Here is a 15,188-nt window from a genome sequence, read left to right on the forward strand (position 1 = left end):
CTGTCTGTCTCTCTCTGTCTGTCTCTCTCTGTCTCTCTGTGTGTGTCTCTCTCTCTCTCTCTCTCTCTCTCTCTCTCTCTCCCCCTCTTTGCTTGCCCTAATTATCCAGCCCTCTGTCTGTCTGTCTGTCTGTCTGTCTGTCTGTCTGTCTGTCTGTCTGTCTGTCTGTCTGTCTGTCTGTCTGTCTGTCTGTCTGTCTGTCTGTCTGTCTGTCTGTCTGTCTGTCTGTCTGTCTGTCTGTCTGTCTGTCTGTCTGTCTCCGTCCGTCCGTCCGTCCGTCCGTCCGTCCGTCCGTCCGTCCGTCCGTCCGTCCGTCCGTCCGTCCGTCCGTCTGTCTGTCTGTCTCTGTGCTCCTTCCTCTCTACTTTAGTTTAACACAAACCTTGTCACCCCCATTTTAAGCATGTATACAGTAGGTGAACATTAAAAAAAAAAGTTTAAAAAATAGTAAAATACAGTGTAAACGCATTGCAATGTGACACGGCGAGAGCTTTTAGATTGGCTATTTTTGCTATTTTTGCATGACGCCACCCTATGATGAAGTACAAAATAGGGGCGTTAATAGAGCTCATCTCTATGGTCAGTGTGAGTGAGAACTGTGTGCATCAAGCATTGACCTCAGATATATACTGTAACAGTGTAGAGGACAGATTTTTCAAAAGCTCAGTGGGTTGTAAAGTTATATGAGATCGCACACCTCCAATTACTGTACAGCCTAAATAGAGCACTGACAGCTACGCTGATTTACATAAAAATGCCAGCTATGTGACTAGACACCACACAATGGTAGGCTCTAATGAAAAGGCACTGAATTCATTTGAGCTCTTTTTTTTCCTCCTTGGTTTTCTTGGTGAGAAGTCTCATTCTACTCCCCGTTGGCAGTGAAAACACAGGGCAGTCAGTGGCCCAAAGGGATGATGTCATACTTGCTAAAGTTAGAAATGAAAAGAAACCTCATAGATGTTTTCATCGGGATCATCAAGCCCAGTTTTCACAGATTGTACTGCTTTCACCTACTTCTGCTTCTATTTCCCTGGTGATAGATTATTTGCTTGAGAATTGCAGAGAGAGAAATATAATAATAATATAATATATTTATATATATATATATATTATATTGCTATATATATTGCTCATCCCACAAATACATGTTATATATATATACTGTATATACACACACACACACACACACAGTATATACGTATAAACACATACACACACGCAAATGTACAAAGAATTCATTGTTTGTACCGTTGTAACAACGCTTCTTAGCAATAACTTTTATACCGTTGGAAAGTCTGTTTATTTCCCTTTTAAAGGTTGCCACATTTGTAAGGAACATGTATTTGTGGAATGAGCAGCATAGCTGAGTATGTTGTGCCATGAAAAATCTTCTCTGCCTGGGGGTACAAACCTTCTGTGCCTGGGGGTACAAATCTTCTCTGCCTGGGGGTACAAATCTTCTCTGCCTGGGGGTACAAATGATCTGTGCCTGGGGGTACAAATCTTCTGTGCCTGGGGGTACAAATCCTTTCTACCTGGGGGTACAAATCCTTTCTACCTGGGGGTACAAATCTTCTCTACCTGGGGGTACAAATCTTCTCTACCTGGGGGTACTAATCTTCTATGCCTGGGGATACAAATCTTCTCTGCCTGGGGGTACAATCTTCTGTGCCTGGGGGTACAAATCTTCTCTAAGTAACTGGGGGTACAAGGGGTACCGCCGGTACCATTGGAGGCGTGTTAAAGTTGAATCCTATGGGGAGACATGGAGCCCATGGTGTCCTGGGCTGTTCCCCTCTTCCCTCTCTGTGAAAAACCTGTACCTTGGATAAGATTAGTGGAACAGCCTCTTAATAGTGGTGGGATCCTATGGGGAGACACAAAGCCCCCCAGTTACCCCAAGTGCCCCATGTAATTGTTTTTGTTTCTATTCTTTTATTGAACTGTGGCTTCAAAACCGAAATACGTACTGAACCAAAATTATTATGTACCGTTACATCCTTAATATATACTATATTGTCACTGTTGGGTGGAAACCTTGCATGTAAAAAAAACGTGACTTTTTATTGTTATATAATCTTTTAATTTAAAATAGTGAAAATAGCAGATCTACAAGCTTACAGTACATCGCGTCACGCAACATGTTGTGAGGTTATAGATCTGTATTTTCACTATTTTTGTGTGACGCTCTAGTCTGTTGTAGTAAGGCATTATGTATATGTTTTATGTATATATATATATTTTTTTTCTACTTCCAGAAACCCATCAGCTACACTTCAGGGTGTCAACAAGGTGAACAGTGACCCAAATCAGAGGATTCATAACTTGAATATCTTGGTCCGTCAGATCAAGTCATACTATCTGGTGAGTTAAAGATGTCAAAGCTGTTCCCTCCCTCAGTTCATCGGCCATTAAACTTTCTATCTGCTCAAAGATTCTGTATGTGATAATGCTCTCTATCTTGGCCTGTCTCCATCCCCCCACCCCCTCTCTCTGCCTCGTTCTCTCTCTCTCTCTCTCTCTCTCTCTCTCTCTCTCTCTCTCTCTCTCAGGCACGCCTCTCTCTCTCTCTCTCTCTCTCTCTCTCTCTCTCTCTCTCTCTCTCTCTCTCTCTCTCTCTCTCTCTCTCTCTCTCTCTCTCTCTCTCTCTCTCTCTCTCTCTCTCAGGCGTGCCACGCACGCACGCACGTACACACACACACACACACACACACACACACACACACACACACACACACACACACACACACACACACACACACACACACACACACACACACACACACACACACACACACACACACACACACACACACACACACACACACACACACACAGCACATCTGTTGCACCAACATTGGTCCATCATGCAGCCACATCATCTGGATCTTCTTAAGAGCAATGCCCTAAATATCAGTAAACATCTGTGCAGTCAACACAGGACACACCACTATCAGCCATCAGCTAGCTACAGTAGAGCCTGGTCAAACCCCATGCCAGGGCTTTAGAATGACCCATTTGAAATCTGGAGATTATCTGGTGGAAGACAATCCTTCTGAACATAGCATGCTACTAACCATAGTAGGCTTGCTGGTTAGAATTACAATTATGTCTTCAGTTGGTACATATATCATGTATATTTTTGTATATTCGCCATTGCGTGCGTCCCACTTGCAGTGGTGTAAAGTAACTTAAGTACAATTTTGAAGTATTTTTTACTTTACTGCAGTATTTCCAAATTTCAGTAATTTTACTTCTACCCCACTACATCTAAGAGGCAAACATTGTACTTTTACAATTATTTGAAAACTTTAGATTTGACTGTAGATTTGGATTATTATTACAAATCATACAGTAACCACTTCAGCCCTATACATTTAGGCCATTTGAAAATAACCAATTTACAAGCTCACAATGTGTCGCGATACGACTCATTGTGAGCTTGTAGATCGGCTATTTTCAAAATATTTTTGTACATTTGAAAACTTGTGAAATGGGACATTCTGCATAATGAGTACTTTCTACTTATGGTACTTTAAGTACATTTTGATACCAATACTTTTGTACTTTTACTCAAGTACATTTTTAATTACGGACTTTAACTTGGAACAGAGTATTTTTTACATTGCAGTATTTTAGTACTTTTTCCACCACTACCCATTTGGAATATATCTCTCAGATCTAATGTGACATCCTGTTCACTCCATTAAACATGCTTCCTGATCTAAATTCTCTGTATTTGAGCAAAAGAGAATTCCCTTTAGCAATGCAGACCAACTTAGAGCTGGGAGAGAAGATGGACCTTCCCCCAATAGTATAGCAGCAGTGGTGTAAAGTAACTAAGTACATTTACTCAAGTACTGTACATAAGTACACTTTTTAGGAATTTTTACTGTACTGGAGTATTTCCCATTGTCTATACGTTTACTTCTACTCCACTACATCTCAGAGGCAAATATTGTACTTTTACTCCACTACAATTATTTAAAAACTTTAGTTACTAGTTACTTTGCGGATATAAATTATGATATTATGAAACATACATTAACCACTTCAGCCGATTTTATACCTAGGCTATTTGAAAATAGCAGATCTACAAGCTCACGACGCGTTGTGAGCTTGTAGATCTGCTATTTTCAAACATTTTTGTACTTTTACTTTTGGTACTTTAAGTATATTTTGATGCCAATACTTTGGTACTTTTACTCAAGTAAATTTTGAATTCTGGACTTTTACTTGTAACAGAGTGTTTCTATATTGCAGTATTGGTACTTTTACTTAAGTAAAACATCTGAGTACCTTTTCCACCACTGTATAGCAGTGCTAGTCACTGGAAACATTTGACTGTTGGTTCAGACTGCCTACTGCACCAAAAAAAACAAGTGACCCTGGTCAACTTCTTTTTTTCACTTGGGAATTAGTAATAGTTTCCTGCACAAAAAGGGTCTTTTTCTCATGGGGAGCTATTAAGAATCATTAGAAACCCCAAACACAGACACAGACACACACACACACACACACACACACACACACACACACACACACACACACACACACACACACACACACACACACACCAGACAGACAGACGCGCACACACAGACAGACACACACGCACACGCACGCACACACATGCACACGCACGCACACACATGCACACGCACACGCACACGCACACGCACACGCACACGCACACGCACACGCACACGCACACGCACACGCACACGCACACGCACACGCACACGCACACACACGTGAGAGAAACACAGACCAAACAGTCAACAGTCCACAGTCAGAAAAAAAGAGCATACTATGGCATTGGGAGTTTCACCTCTGCACCAGGGAAACTGCCCCCAGCTTTTAGTCATTCAAGTCACTTTCCACTTGTTGGCTCTGTCTCCTCACTCATTTAAGTGGATGCTTTGTGCTATACATATACACATTTCCATTCAGATGCCACTGGCTGCATCCCAAGCAGTGTTTTTGTCCAGTGCAGTTCCGGTTGGTTGAAATGTGCTTATCTGCCCTTCTTCTCTAACCACCTCTCTCATTCCAGGATCACCTGAGACAGTTGATCATGATTCCCTTGCCAAATGTGTCACTGCTTGGAAAGACTCCTTATTGTGGTAAACTTGATTTTTAATCATTATCTTTCTATGAAACTCACGCACATAAGAATAATGAAATCACAACCCCATATATTTTCCCTCATAGAGCAAAGTCTAGATGAAATGAAGAAGTTGTTGCTGCTGCTGTTGGGATGTGCTGTTCAGGTATTCTATTCTATTATTCTTTGGAACTTATTTACAGTTCACAGATGTGCGTGTATAAAGAAGTTCATATAAAGTCTTGCATATCCGTGTGTGTTTTCCTGTGTGCATTGTAACAGGCCATTTTTGTGTGCAGGACCCTTTAGCAGGCTGTTGGTAGCTCATTTAGAGCCTAATCTCACTTCCATCTTTGCTTTCAGTGTGAGGAGAAAGAGGTGTACATCGAGAGGATCCAGACATTGGATTATGATACTAAGGCTGCCATAGCAGTACACATCCAGGAGGTATCAAACTACACTTTATGGCTGTCAGTTAAAACTTTGTATCATCTACTCCAGTGGTTCTCGACCTTTTCAGGCCGTCCATCCATCCACCTTCAACCGCTTATTCGGAATCGGTTTCGCGGGGGTGGCAGTTCCGACAGAGAGCTCCAGACTTCCCTTTCCAGAGCAACATTAGCCACTTCCTCCTGGGGGATCCCGAGGCGTTCCAAGGCCAGTGTGTGGAGATATAATCCTCCCATCTGGTCCTTGGTCTGCCTGGGGGGTGTCCTCCCAGTGGGACATGCACAGCGAGGACCTCCCTAGGGAGACGCTCGGGAGGCATCCGTACTAGATGCCCAAACCACCTGGCTCCTTTCCAAGTCAGGCTGTGACCCCCCCAGAATAATCATATTTGAACTGGGGACCCCCCACCCTGATAAGTACTTAGAATGTAGGAGTTGAGGCATTACATTTAGTTTGATTTCGGTTCCTTGCGAGGCGTGGTGAGCTTGTAGATCGGCTATTTGAATTTATTTTGCCTCTTTCTTATATTAGTTGACAATTTGGCCAATGTTTGACCAGTTTTTATAGTAGCCTATAGTTTGTTGATTACTTTTGATGCTGTAATTTTTTTTAGGTATTAAAAAGGTCTTTAAAGTCCATACATTTGTCACTTCACTGTCATATGGGGACCCCCTAAAATCATGTGGGGACCCCACAGGTTGAGAATCACTGATCTACTCACAAGCCAAACACTGAAAACACATCAAAGGTGTAGTAGTCACAGTGGGCTATTACAGCTCAGCCATATAATAGTGTCTGAATGAGATGACTTATCCAGCACTTAATTTGTGCTATGGACAGATCGCTGTCGTCATGCATGCATGTTTTATGAATGTCTTATCCTCACAATCAAAAATATAAATGATTTAATTGTCAAATTGTTTTCTAACCTTCCTGATAAACATTTTCTGATCATACACTTTTAGTAGATTTTACTAAAAGCATTAGATCTCTTTGTCTGTTCATATTTCATTTTCTCTTCTGTCCTGTGACGCTGTCCCCCCTGTATGCTAGGTAAGTCAGGAGAGTGTGTTAGACCTGCAGTGGCTGGAAAGCAACGAATTAGACCCGGAGGAACTGGAGGCCGTTGCCAAGAGCATGGCCCTGCAATTCAGACACCTGCTGGACCTGAGGGACTCCCAGCAAGAGGTACGTACCTACATCTGAAATCCAGACGACTTATGCAGGCCTCAGCTTGTCAGCTTTTTTTAAAAAAGGTGTAGTTCCCTTTATGATCAGTAACTTTTCATTATGAAATAAATAATTAGAATAATAATATGGTTCCCGCTCCTTTGGGGTATTTCTTTGTCACAGTACCTTTGCACATACGTGAAATTTGTCCTCTTCATTTAACCCATCCTATTTGGAGCAGTGGGCGAGGGCAATAATACAGTGCAGCAGCGGGAGCAGTTAGTGGTTAAGTGTCTTGCTCAGGGACACTTCCACACATAGACAGGGGCCGAGGGGCGAACCGGGGATTTTTTTCTTCTTCTACCCATTCAGCTGTGGCCAGCCTAATTTGTGTGCATTCATCCTTAAGTTCTTTGGATTTGAGTGTATTTTATTTGACATATTTAGGTACTCACTTTAGCTACTTGTGTGTTACTTTGAACATTTGTAGCCTAATAGTTACTGCACGCCTATAGCATCATTGCAATTTTTTTATTCTTTCATTGTAAGCTATTTTATTGTCTATATACTGTATATAATACATTTACGCCACTTTGTGTTGTCTCGTAGGTGCAATTGTCACTCTGCTGGATAGCTGCAGGCCTATTTATTCCCACTACGTCATTGTGACAAAACAGTATATGCTCTGCCATCATGTGCTGTAGTTCCAACGCACAGAAGTTATTGATTGCAACTTTAAAAGGCTTCAGTGAAAAGATTCTGTGAGGGCATGGCCTCACAAGAGTAGCGTTGTTCCATTACACAGGCTTTTATTGTACTTTATTGAGTAGCAGGGAAAGCTGAAGTATGGAGTCACATGTAGCCTGCTGTGTTCTCCTATCATTTCGTTTGCTGCAGACTATAGCGGAGCTGATGCAGGAAAAGGAGGGTACGGTTAGTTTGCCCGGTGGCCTGCTCAGCCCCTCCATCTACGGCCCCAGCCTGCACCAGCAGCATGCGGGGGCTCAGCAACACCTGGCTGTGGAGCTGGCTGACTCCAAGGCCAAGATCAGACGTCTCCGACAGGAACTGTGAGTAACAGCTGGACAGCTGTGACTGCTCAAAGGGAGTAAAGACCTTTTAACTCTAGTTATATGCAAAGAAAACTAAGATCCATCAGACACTGAAAGCATCCATCAAATAAGGTGGTTTAATCCCCGTTGGGTTAAGAATTAACATTCCACCACTGCACCTCAGAGTTCTGTATAATTCTACTGTATGATTCAGTCCATTTCCTATTATTTCACAACTATTTTTGGACAGATTATTGATTGAAACATTATAGTAGTGATATAGCACAAAGCACTCAGATGGTCATTCTTTGCTCTAGATATTACTTAAATAAAATGTAACTTAATATAATGGCTGAACTGTTGCTTGAAGTTCAACATTTCCACAGCATTTGCTAGAGGGAATGGCACCTCTGAATGGATTGAATTTATGCATTCCACATGTGCCCACGCTGTCACCAACACCATTGGCACTAATGCTGATCTCAAGCCTTTAACCACTTAAACCCTACATACTTCGTTGACCGGGGTCCCCCAGGGCTCTATCCTTGCTCCCCTCCTCTTTTCCCTCTACAACAAATGACTTTGTCAAACGTATTTGATCTACAAGCTCACACTGCGTCGCAACGTGACGTGTTGTGAACTTGTGATCTACTTGTGAGCTACTTTCACCGAATGTTCGCCTATTATGACTTGCACAGAATAGGGACGTTAGGTGGTGAAAGTTATACGAACTTCAACTTCACTTTATTTTCACATCACAAATTTACACTGGGTATAAAAGAGCTTCCCACAAATCTTAAATAAAAATAAGACTTCAAATATAACATGAAAACAAAGATGAAGTGTGTAATAAAGACAGTTCCCCAGACATATCCTAGTATATCCTCAACTCTCTTTCTGTTTCTCTCACTCACTCAATTTCTCTCTCTTTATTTTGATGTGCTGACTTTCTCCTCTGGTCATGCACAATACCACATAAAGCCATCAAACACAGCATGACTCTGCGCTTTTTAATGGCCACCATGACCTTAAACAGCACTTTTATGTATGCCTGGAAATATAATAGCACTGACAATACCTGATTCATGTCGGAAAAGGATTTTGATGAAAAAAAATGAAACAAAAACAGATACTCCTGGGAACTTTGGAAAATAGTGGCTACTAGGAGTGGCTTCATGTAGCTGTGTGTGTGTGTGTGTGTGTGTGTGTGTGTGTGTGTGTGTGTGTGTGTGTGTGTGTGTGTGTGTGTGTGTGTGTGTGTGTGTGTGTGTGTGTGTGCGTGCGTGCGTGCGTGCGTGCGTGCGTGCGTGCGTGCGTGCGTGTGGGGGGGGGTCATGCAGTGCATGTATTTAAAAGTACTGCACAGTGTACACTAACTCACACACTCACTCACACTCTCTCTCTCTCTCTCTCTCTCTCTCTCTCTCTCTCTCTCTCTCTCTCTCTCTCTCTCTCTCTCTCTCTCTCTCTCCACTCCACCAGAGAGGAGAAGAGTGAGCAGGTGTTGGACGGCAGACATGAGGTGGAGAACCTGGAAGCTGAGCTGAAGAGGATCCAGCAGGAGGTCTGAATAGAGCAGGACAGAACCAACACCATGACGTTCTGTCACTAACCTTTAATACTCAGAGACACACATACACACACACACACACACACACACACACACACACACACACACACACACACACACACACACACACACACACACACACACACACACACACACACACACACACACACACACACACACACACACACATACACACACATAGACATGCACATACAGTCACCTCCCCTGTGGATCAGAGATTATGCAGATGAATGTACATACATACTATGCTTTTCACCACAGAGGACCAGTGTACACGTATATGTTGTGCTCAGTGTTCAAGCCTTGTTGTTTTAGGGATGTGCACCAGTCCCTATGGTATAACATTCCATATTAACTACCATATTAGTATGATACAACAGAAGATCATTTACAATATGTCCCATGGTGTGGTAACCTATCCATTTGTAACTCAGAGAGTTAAATTAACACTCAGGACTTAACTGTGTAGACATGTAACCGAAATGAAGCAGGCTGAAGCAAATCACTACCAATGAAGAGACAGACATCTCCAACATCGATTTAAATATAAAATAACTGCATAAAACTAATACAAATACATGCCTTATAACTATCAGATATAGGTAAAATTACAGTAAAGAAATATAATATATACTGTATGACCTTTTTTAATTATATATTTTTTTTAATTAACATAAAAAGTGTTATTAGTTAGTTAGTTATTACCATTTAAAAGTCAAATGGTGTTTTTAATGTAACAAGCTAGAGGCATATGTTACAGACACATACAGTACACTTTGCTATAAAGCCAACCCTATACCTTCAACAGAACTCCCAGTTGCAGGTGGATGCCCGTGCATCACGCACCTACCGTGACGAGCTGGACGCCCTGAGGGAGAGGGCCATCAGGGCAGACAAGCTGGAGAGTGAAGTGGGACGCTACAGGGAGAAGCTGCACAACATGGAGTTCTACAAAGCCAAAGTGGAGGTTATTAACACATACTTCTATTGTAACTGTAAAACTGAGACATGGAGCCCGTGATGTCATCTCAAGACTTGGGAAATCACGGAATGCCGTGATGCAAGATGTCAGATATACCAATGATTTATTGCTTAATTTCTTCATATACTTTTCATGGCAAACTGTGTTTTCTTTAGACCTTTCTCCAATGAAGATCATTGGTACAGTATTAATAATAGTAATCATCATGATGATGCTAATCATAACAATGATACAGTATAGCTCGGTTTAAGCGAGTCTTTGAAGTGACAAAGAATAACAAAAGGTCTGTGTGTGTGTGTGTGTGTGTGTGTGTGTGTGTGTGTGTGTGTGTGTGTGTGTGTGTGTGTGTGTGTGTGTGTGTGTGTGTGTGTGTGTCTCACAGGAGTTGAAAGAGGATAATCGGGTGTTACAGGAGACCAAAGAGGTGCTTGAAGATCAGCTGGCAGGCTGGAGGTCACGCTCTGACAAACACCACCAGCTGGAGAAGCACATCTTGCTACTGAAGGGACGGGTCCATGACATGGAGCAGGTCAGAATGGCACACAGATGGTTCAATGGGTTTATGAGTGAGGCAATGTTTTCAAGAACAAAACACATAAAACAAAAGACAAACAATAGACATCACATATGTTGCCAAACATCATCTTATATAATAATAAAATAAAATAGAATAGAAGGAGGGCACAGGTGCTGTTCAATGTTAATAAGCGATAGTACATGAAAACTGTAAATTTTTTGTTCAAAAGGTTTTAGCTCGTTCAATTCTTACAACAACCATTTTCATTTATATCATCTCACACATAGTACCTTCTCCCTCGATCGTCAGAAAAAAACAAAAACCATATATACACATATATGAATATATATATATTTAAGAAGTCATGCGTTGTGTATATACAGTACATGAATATGTATGTCATGGGTTAAGTACTGTATCAAGACCAAATACATATATTTATTTGAAATAACTATCCTATTCCCTAGACCTCTTGTCGCTCATAATCAATCGATTTCCCCCATTTGTTCTCAAATATCTCTTTCTTCATCCTCAAGTTAGCAGTCATCCTCTCCATGTCATAAATCTCAGAGACTACCTGAAGCCAATCTTCCGCAGATGGAGATTCCGTCTGTAGCCATTTACGAGTAATGGCTTTTTTCCCTGCAGCCATGAATATTTTCATAAGATATCTGTCACTTCCTGAAATTTCCTCTGGTAAGTCTCCCAGGTACAGCAATAGACAGGACTTTAATATTTGTATAGAGTGAGGCAATGTTAATAGTTATTTACATTAAAAACTGTACCTATCCATATATTACAGAAAACAAAAACCTTGGTCGGTATTTGTTTCACATTCCCAAAAATAGAAATCTGGGCTTAATGTCACCCCTCCCATGGGTTTTGTGAATAAGCCAGCACTTATGCTTTTGTGTGTCCTCTTTAGGAGAAGGAGGTGGATCGGAGACGCATTGAAGAGCTGCAGGAGGAGAACCTTGGTCTGTGCCTGGCGCTCAGAGGAGAAGCATGGAGGAGTCGCAACACCTGGGCTGGGAGTTAGAGCAGCTGTCCAAGTCCACAGACAGCACCCAGGGTAAAGTCAGGCAAAAAGTTGAACAGATGAAATACGATATTTGTATGCATTTTGGGAGTAGGGTGTAACAGTTAATCAAACTAAATTAGTATTGATTCGTTTAACTAATCCATATAATCGATGATTTAAAAAAATGATTTTAGGCAAAATTATACATTTTGGAGGAAAAGTTTAAAAAATGTCTTTCAACATCTTCGAAATATTGCAGCAACAGCAGATCTATGCCACACGTTATGCGCTTGTAGATCGGCTAATTTTGCTTTTGTACAACAAAACAAAGTTATTGATAATTGCATTCAAGACTAAAGTAACACATTAATTCACTTAATCACGTAACACAAAATTCACACTTTTGAACCAGTTTTGCACTGGGGATGACATAATTATTGTCCTTCTGTGTATTTCTGTTAGTCCAGCCCCTGAGCAAGGAGTTTGGTGATGACATATTGTCCTGTGTGTTTCTGTGTTTAGGCCAGCCCCTGAGCGAGGAGGTGAGTGAAAGAACCCAGAGTCGCCTTCTCAGGCTGGAGAAAGAGAACCAGAGGCTGCTGGCTACCATCGAGGATCTGAGATCCACCTCCAATAACAGCAGCCCCCAGCACTGCCACTACCAGGACCACAACTATGTCCCCCAGGCCGCCTATTGCCCACATGCATTAACAGAACAACGATTGGGTGCCCAAACGTGCTGCTCACATTTAGAAGACAGTACCAGAATATCGCTGTCTAGTGCAGTAACTCAGCGAATGATAAATGGAGACTCGAATGGCCACCAGCGACCACCTTCAGAGGATTCCCTGTGCATGGAGGGTGAAAGTGGCCCCGGGGAGGATCCAGATCTTCATCATCTGGAGAAAGGACAGCTAGAGGAAGGGAAAGATGGAGAGCATCCCAAAGAGATCGCCTCTGATCTTGATGTGTTAGACAACATCCACAATGGTCTCCATCAAGTCGTTGGCTCTTGTGGTCATTCCCCTGGCTCTAAGAGTAGCAGCCCCCACCGTGACAGCTGTATCATGGGCCTGTCGGGTCGCTCCTGCTACCCCACCAAACACACAGAGCGTCTAGAGGCCAAGTGCAGGACCCTGGACACGGAAAACCAACGCCTACAGGCTTCTCTTGACAACACTGGTAAGTTCCATTGTCTGAATCTGTGATTCTCAAACTGGGGTTCACGGACCCCTGAGGGGGCCTTGGGAAGTGTCCAGCGGTTCCATGAAAATTATTTTAATGTTCCTTTTGAATGTCCCAAACATTGTTATTTTTTATTTTCATATTTTAGACATTGGTTTCATGCATATTTTGTTTCAGCCAAATTATTGCACACACTGCACTGCCCTCCACACACGCACACGCACGCACGCACACGCACACACACACACACACACACACACACACACGCACACACACACACAGACACACACACACACACACACACACACACACACACACACACACACACACACACACACACACACACACACACACACGTCGTTCACTGGGTCATCATGTCTTTGGTGCAGATCCAGCTTACTATCAAAGACATACAGACTTAACATGAATGGTTGTTAATTGACTCCTTGTGGTAGCAACCAATCATCAAGTATCAAGTAACTCACAGTTTGCTTGATCTCTTGCTTGATCCCCTACTTGCCCTCCATCCCATTAGGTCGGAAGCTCCAGCGTCTGGAGGCAGAGGTTCAGGACTTGGAGACTGAGAACCAGACTCTGCAGGCAGCCCTGGAGGAACTACGTATCAACTCCCGACGCCTGGAGCAGCTGGAGGGAGAGAAGCAGAGCCTTGAACAGGAGAGCTTGGGCCTGGAGAGGGACAAGAGGCGTTTGGAGAAAGAGAATCGCCGACTCCGTCAGCAGGTTAGTGGTTAGTGGGTGCAGCATACCGGATCTCAGTTGTAGCAAGAAAAATAATGATTGCTGCTAAGTGCTAAAACATCAAATCAAATCTAAAACTAGATGGCATTTGCAAAAAATATATTACCTTTCTGTTGAGCAAAGCACTTAGGATCTGGCACTTATCATGTTATCAAAACTGATTACAGAGATTTTATTTTAGTCCTTGTTTCTGATCCACAGAGGAGCTGTTGAAAAAAACAACATAGTGATTGAATAGAATGGCTTCTATTGTGCACTAACTTGTCCTAGGCTGAGATCCAGGAGGCCACTTTGGATGGGAGCAATGTGCGTATGACCAGTCTCGAGAGGGAGTTACGCACCCTTGGGAAGGAGGTGGAGGGACTGAGGGAGACCGCAGAGAGGGTCAAAGGTCTGGAGAGGGACAACAGGGAGCGGGCCAAGCAGGGCGCCATCGACCACGGCACCCTGGCAACCCTTAGAGAGGTGAGCTGAGGAAGCCAGTGACCCACTGCTGTCTGACTCAGGTTTATTGAGCAAAAGATTAACTAACCTAACTTGAAATGTCTGCTGTCAATCCTTTCTTTTAACATGAAGGTGTCACAGTAGTCTTAACTGTACGCTATATGACCTCTGGACCTATAGGAGCTGGTAAATGAGAAGCTAAAGAGCCAGCAGAGGGACAATGAACTGGAGAGGCTCGCCCATGAGCTGGAGATGAAAGATGTGGACCAGGAGAGCCAACCACTGGCTGACCTGGAGTCACCAGACAACAGGTACTCACACACAGCTTGGACTCAAGTCAAATAGCTGGAAGACTGGGTTGAGCTATATGTTTTTATAATATAAATGAGTAATAGTTTTGTCTGTAAAGATATATAGGGTAACATTGGGGAAGGTACCATTGTTATTAGCCTTTAAATCCAGTATTCGCCCATCTAGCAGATTCAAGATGCTAGAGTCAGAGCTGGAGATGTGTCTCAAGAGGTCCCTTCAGATCAAACAGGACAAGATGGCTGCCCTGGAGGCCCGCCTACAAGAGATGACCACTCTTAATCAGCAGCTGCGCCAGGAGCTCAAGACTGTGAGTTTAGGCCATTAGTTGCAGGTTCTTCAATCAATTGGTTGTTGGGTTTGGAGCTGTTTGGACACTTGTACTCACTATTCTGCCAAGATTGAGAACGGTACATACCGCAAACTGTACAGGAAAAAAGGGCATGTGAGAACTGCCTACTGCCTATGCCGGCAACTTATGTTAATTAGTTTTCAGAAAATGTAACGGTAGCCATATCTGAACATAGCTTAGGTTTAAAGCGATAGCTGTTGAAAAGAACATGGTATTTGGGAATGAAAAGAGAAAATGAGAAAACGA

At 42.7% G+C, this 15,188-nt stretch overlaps 1 protein-coding gene across 1 annotated transcript in view; it reads left to right on the forward strand.

Annotated features, from left to right (window-relative positions):
* LOC308098302 (girdin-like) overlaps window positions 1–15,188 on the forward strand; it is a 29,970-nt gene that overhangs the window by 2,242 nt on the left and 12,540 nt on the right. Inside the window, 16 exon segments of the mRNA XM_080446607.1 lie at window positions 2,262–2,367; window positions 5,060–5,129; window positions 5,218–5,276; window positions 5,474–5,557; window positions 6,614–6,748; window positions 7,628–7,800; window positions 9,265–9,346; window positions 10,182–10,340; window positions 10,738–10,884; window positions 11,798–11,860; window positions 11,863–11,944; window positions 12,416–13,075; window positions 13,614–13,819; window positions 14,108–14,302; window positions 14,462–14,592; window positions 14,759–14,900. Of these exon segments, the coding sequence (XP_080302733.1) occupies window positions 2,262–2,367; window positions 5,060–5,129; window positions 5,218–5,276; window positions 5,474–5,557; window positions 6,614–6,748; window positions 7,628–7,800; window positions 9,265–9,346; window positions 10,182–10,340; window positions 10,738–10,884; window positions 11,798–11,860; window positions 11,863–11,944; window positions 12,416–13,075; window positions 13,614–13,819; window positions 14,108–14,302; window positions 14,462–14,592; window positions 14,759–14,900 (2,494 nt within the window).

This window comes from Gymnoscopelus braueri (genome assembly GCF_963280865.1).
Source record: "Gymnoscopelus braueri genome assembly, chromosome: 2".
In the NCBI taxonomy this organism is placed as follows: Eukaryota; Metazoa; Chordata; class Actinopteri; order Myctophiformes; family Myctophidae; genus Gymnoscopelus; species Gymnoscopelus braueri.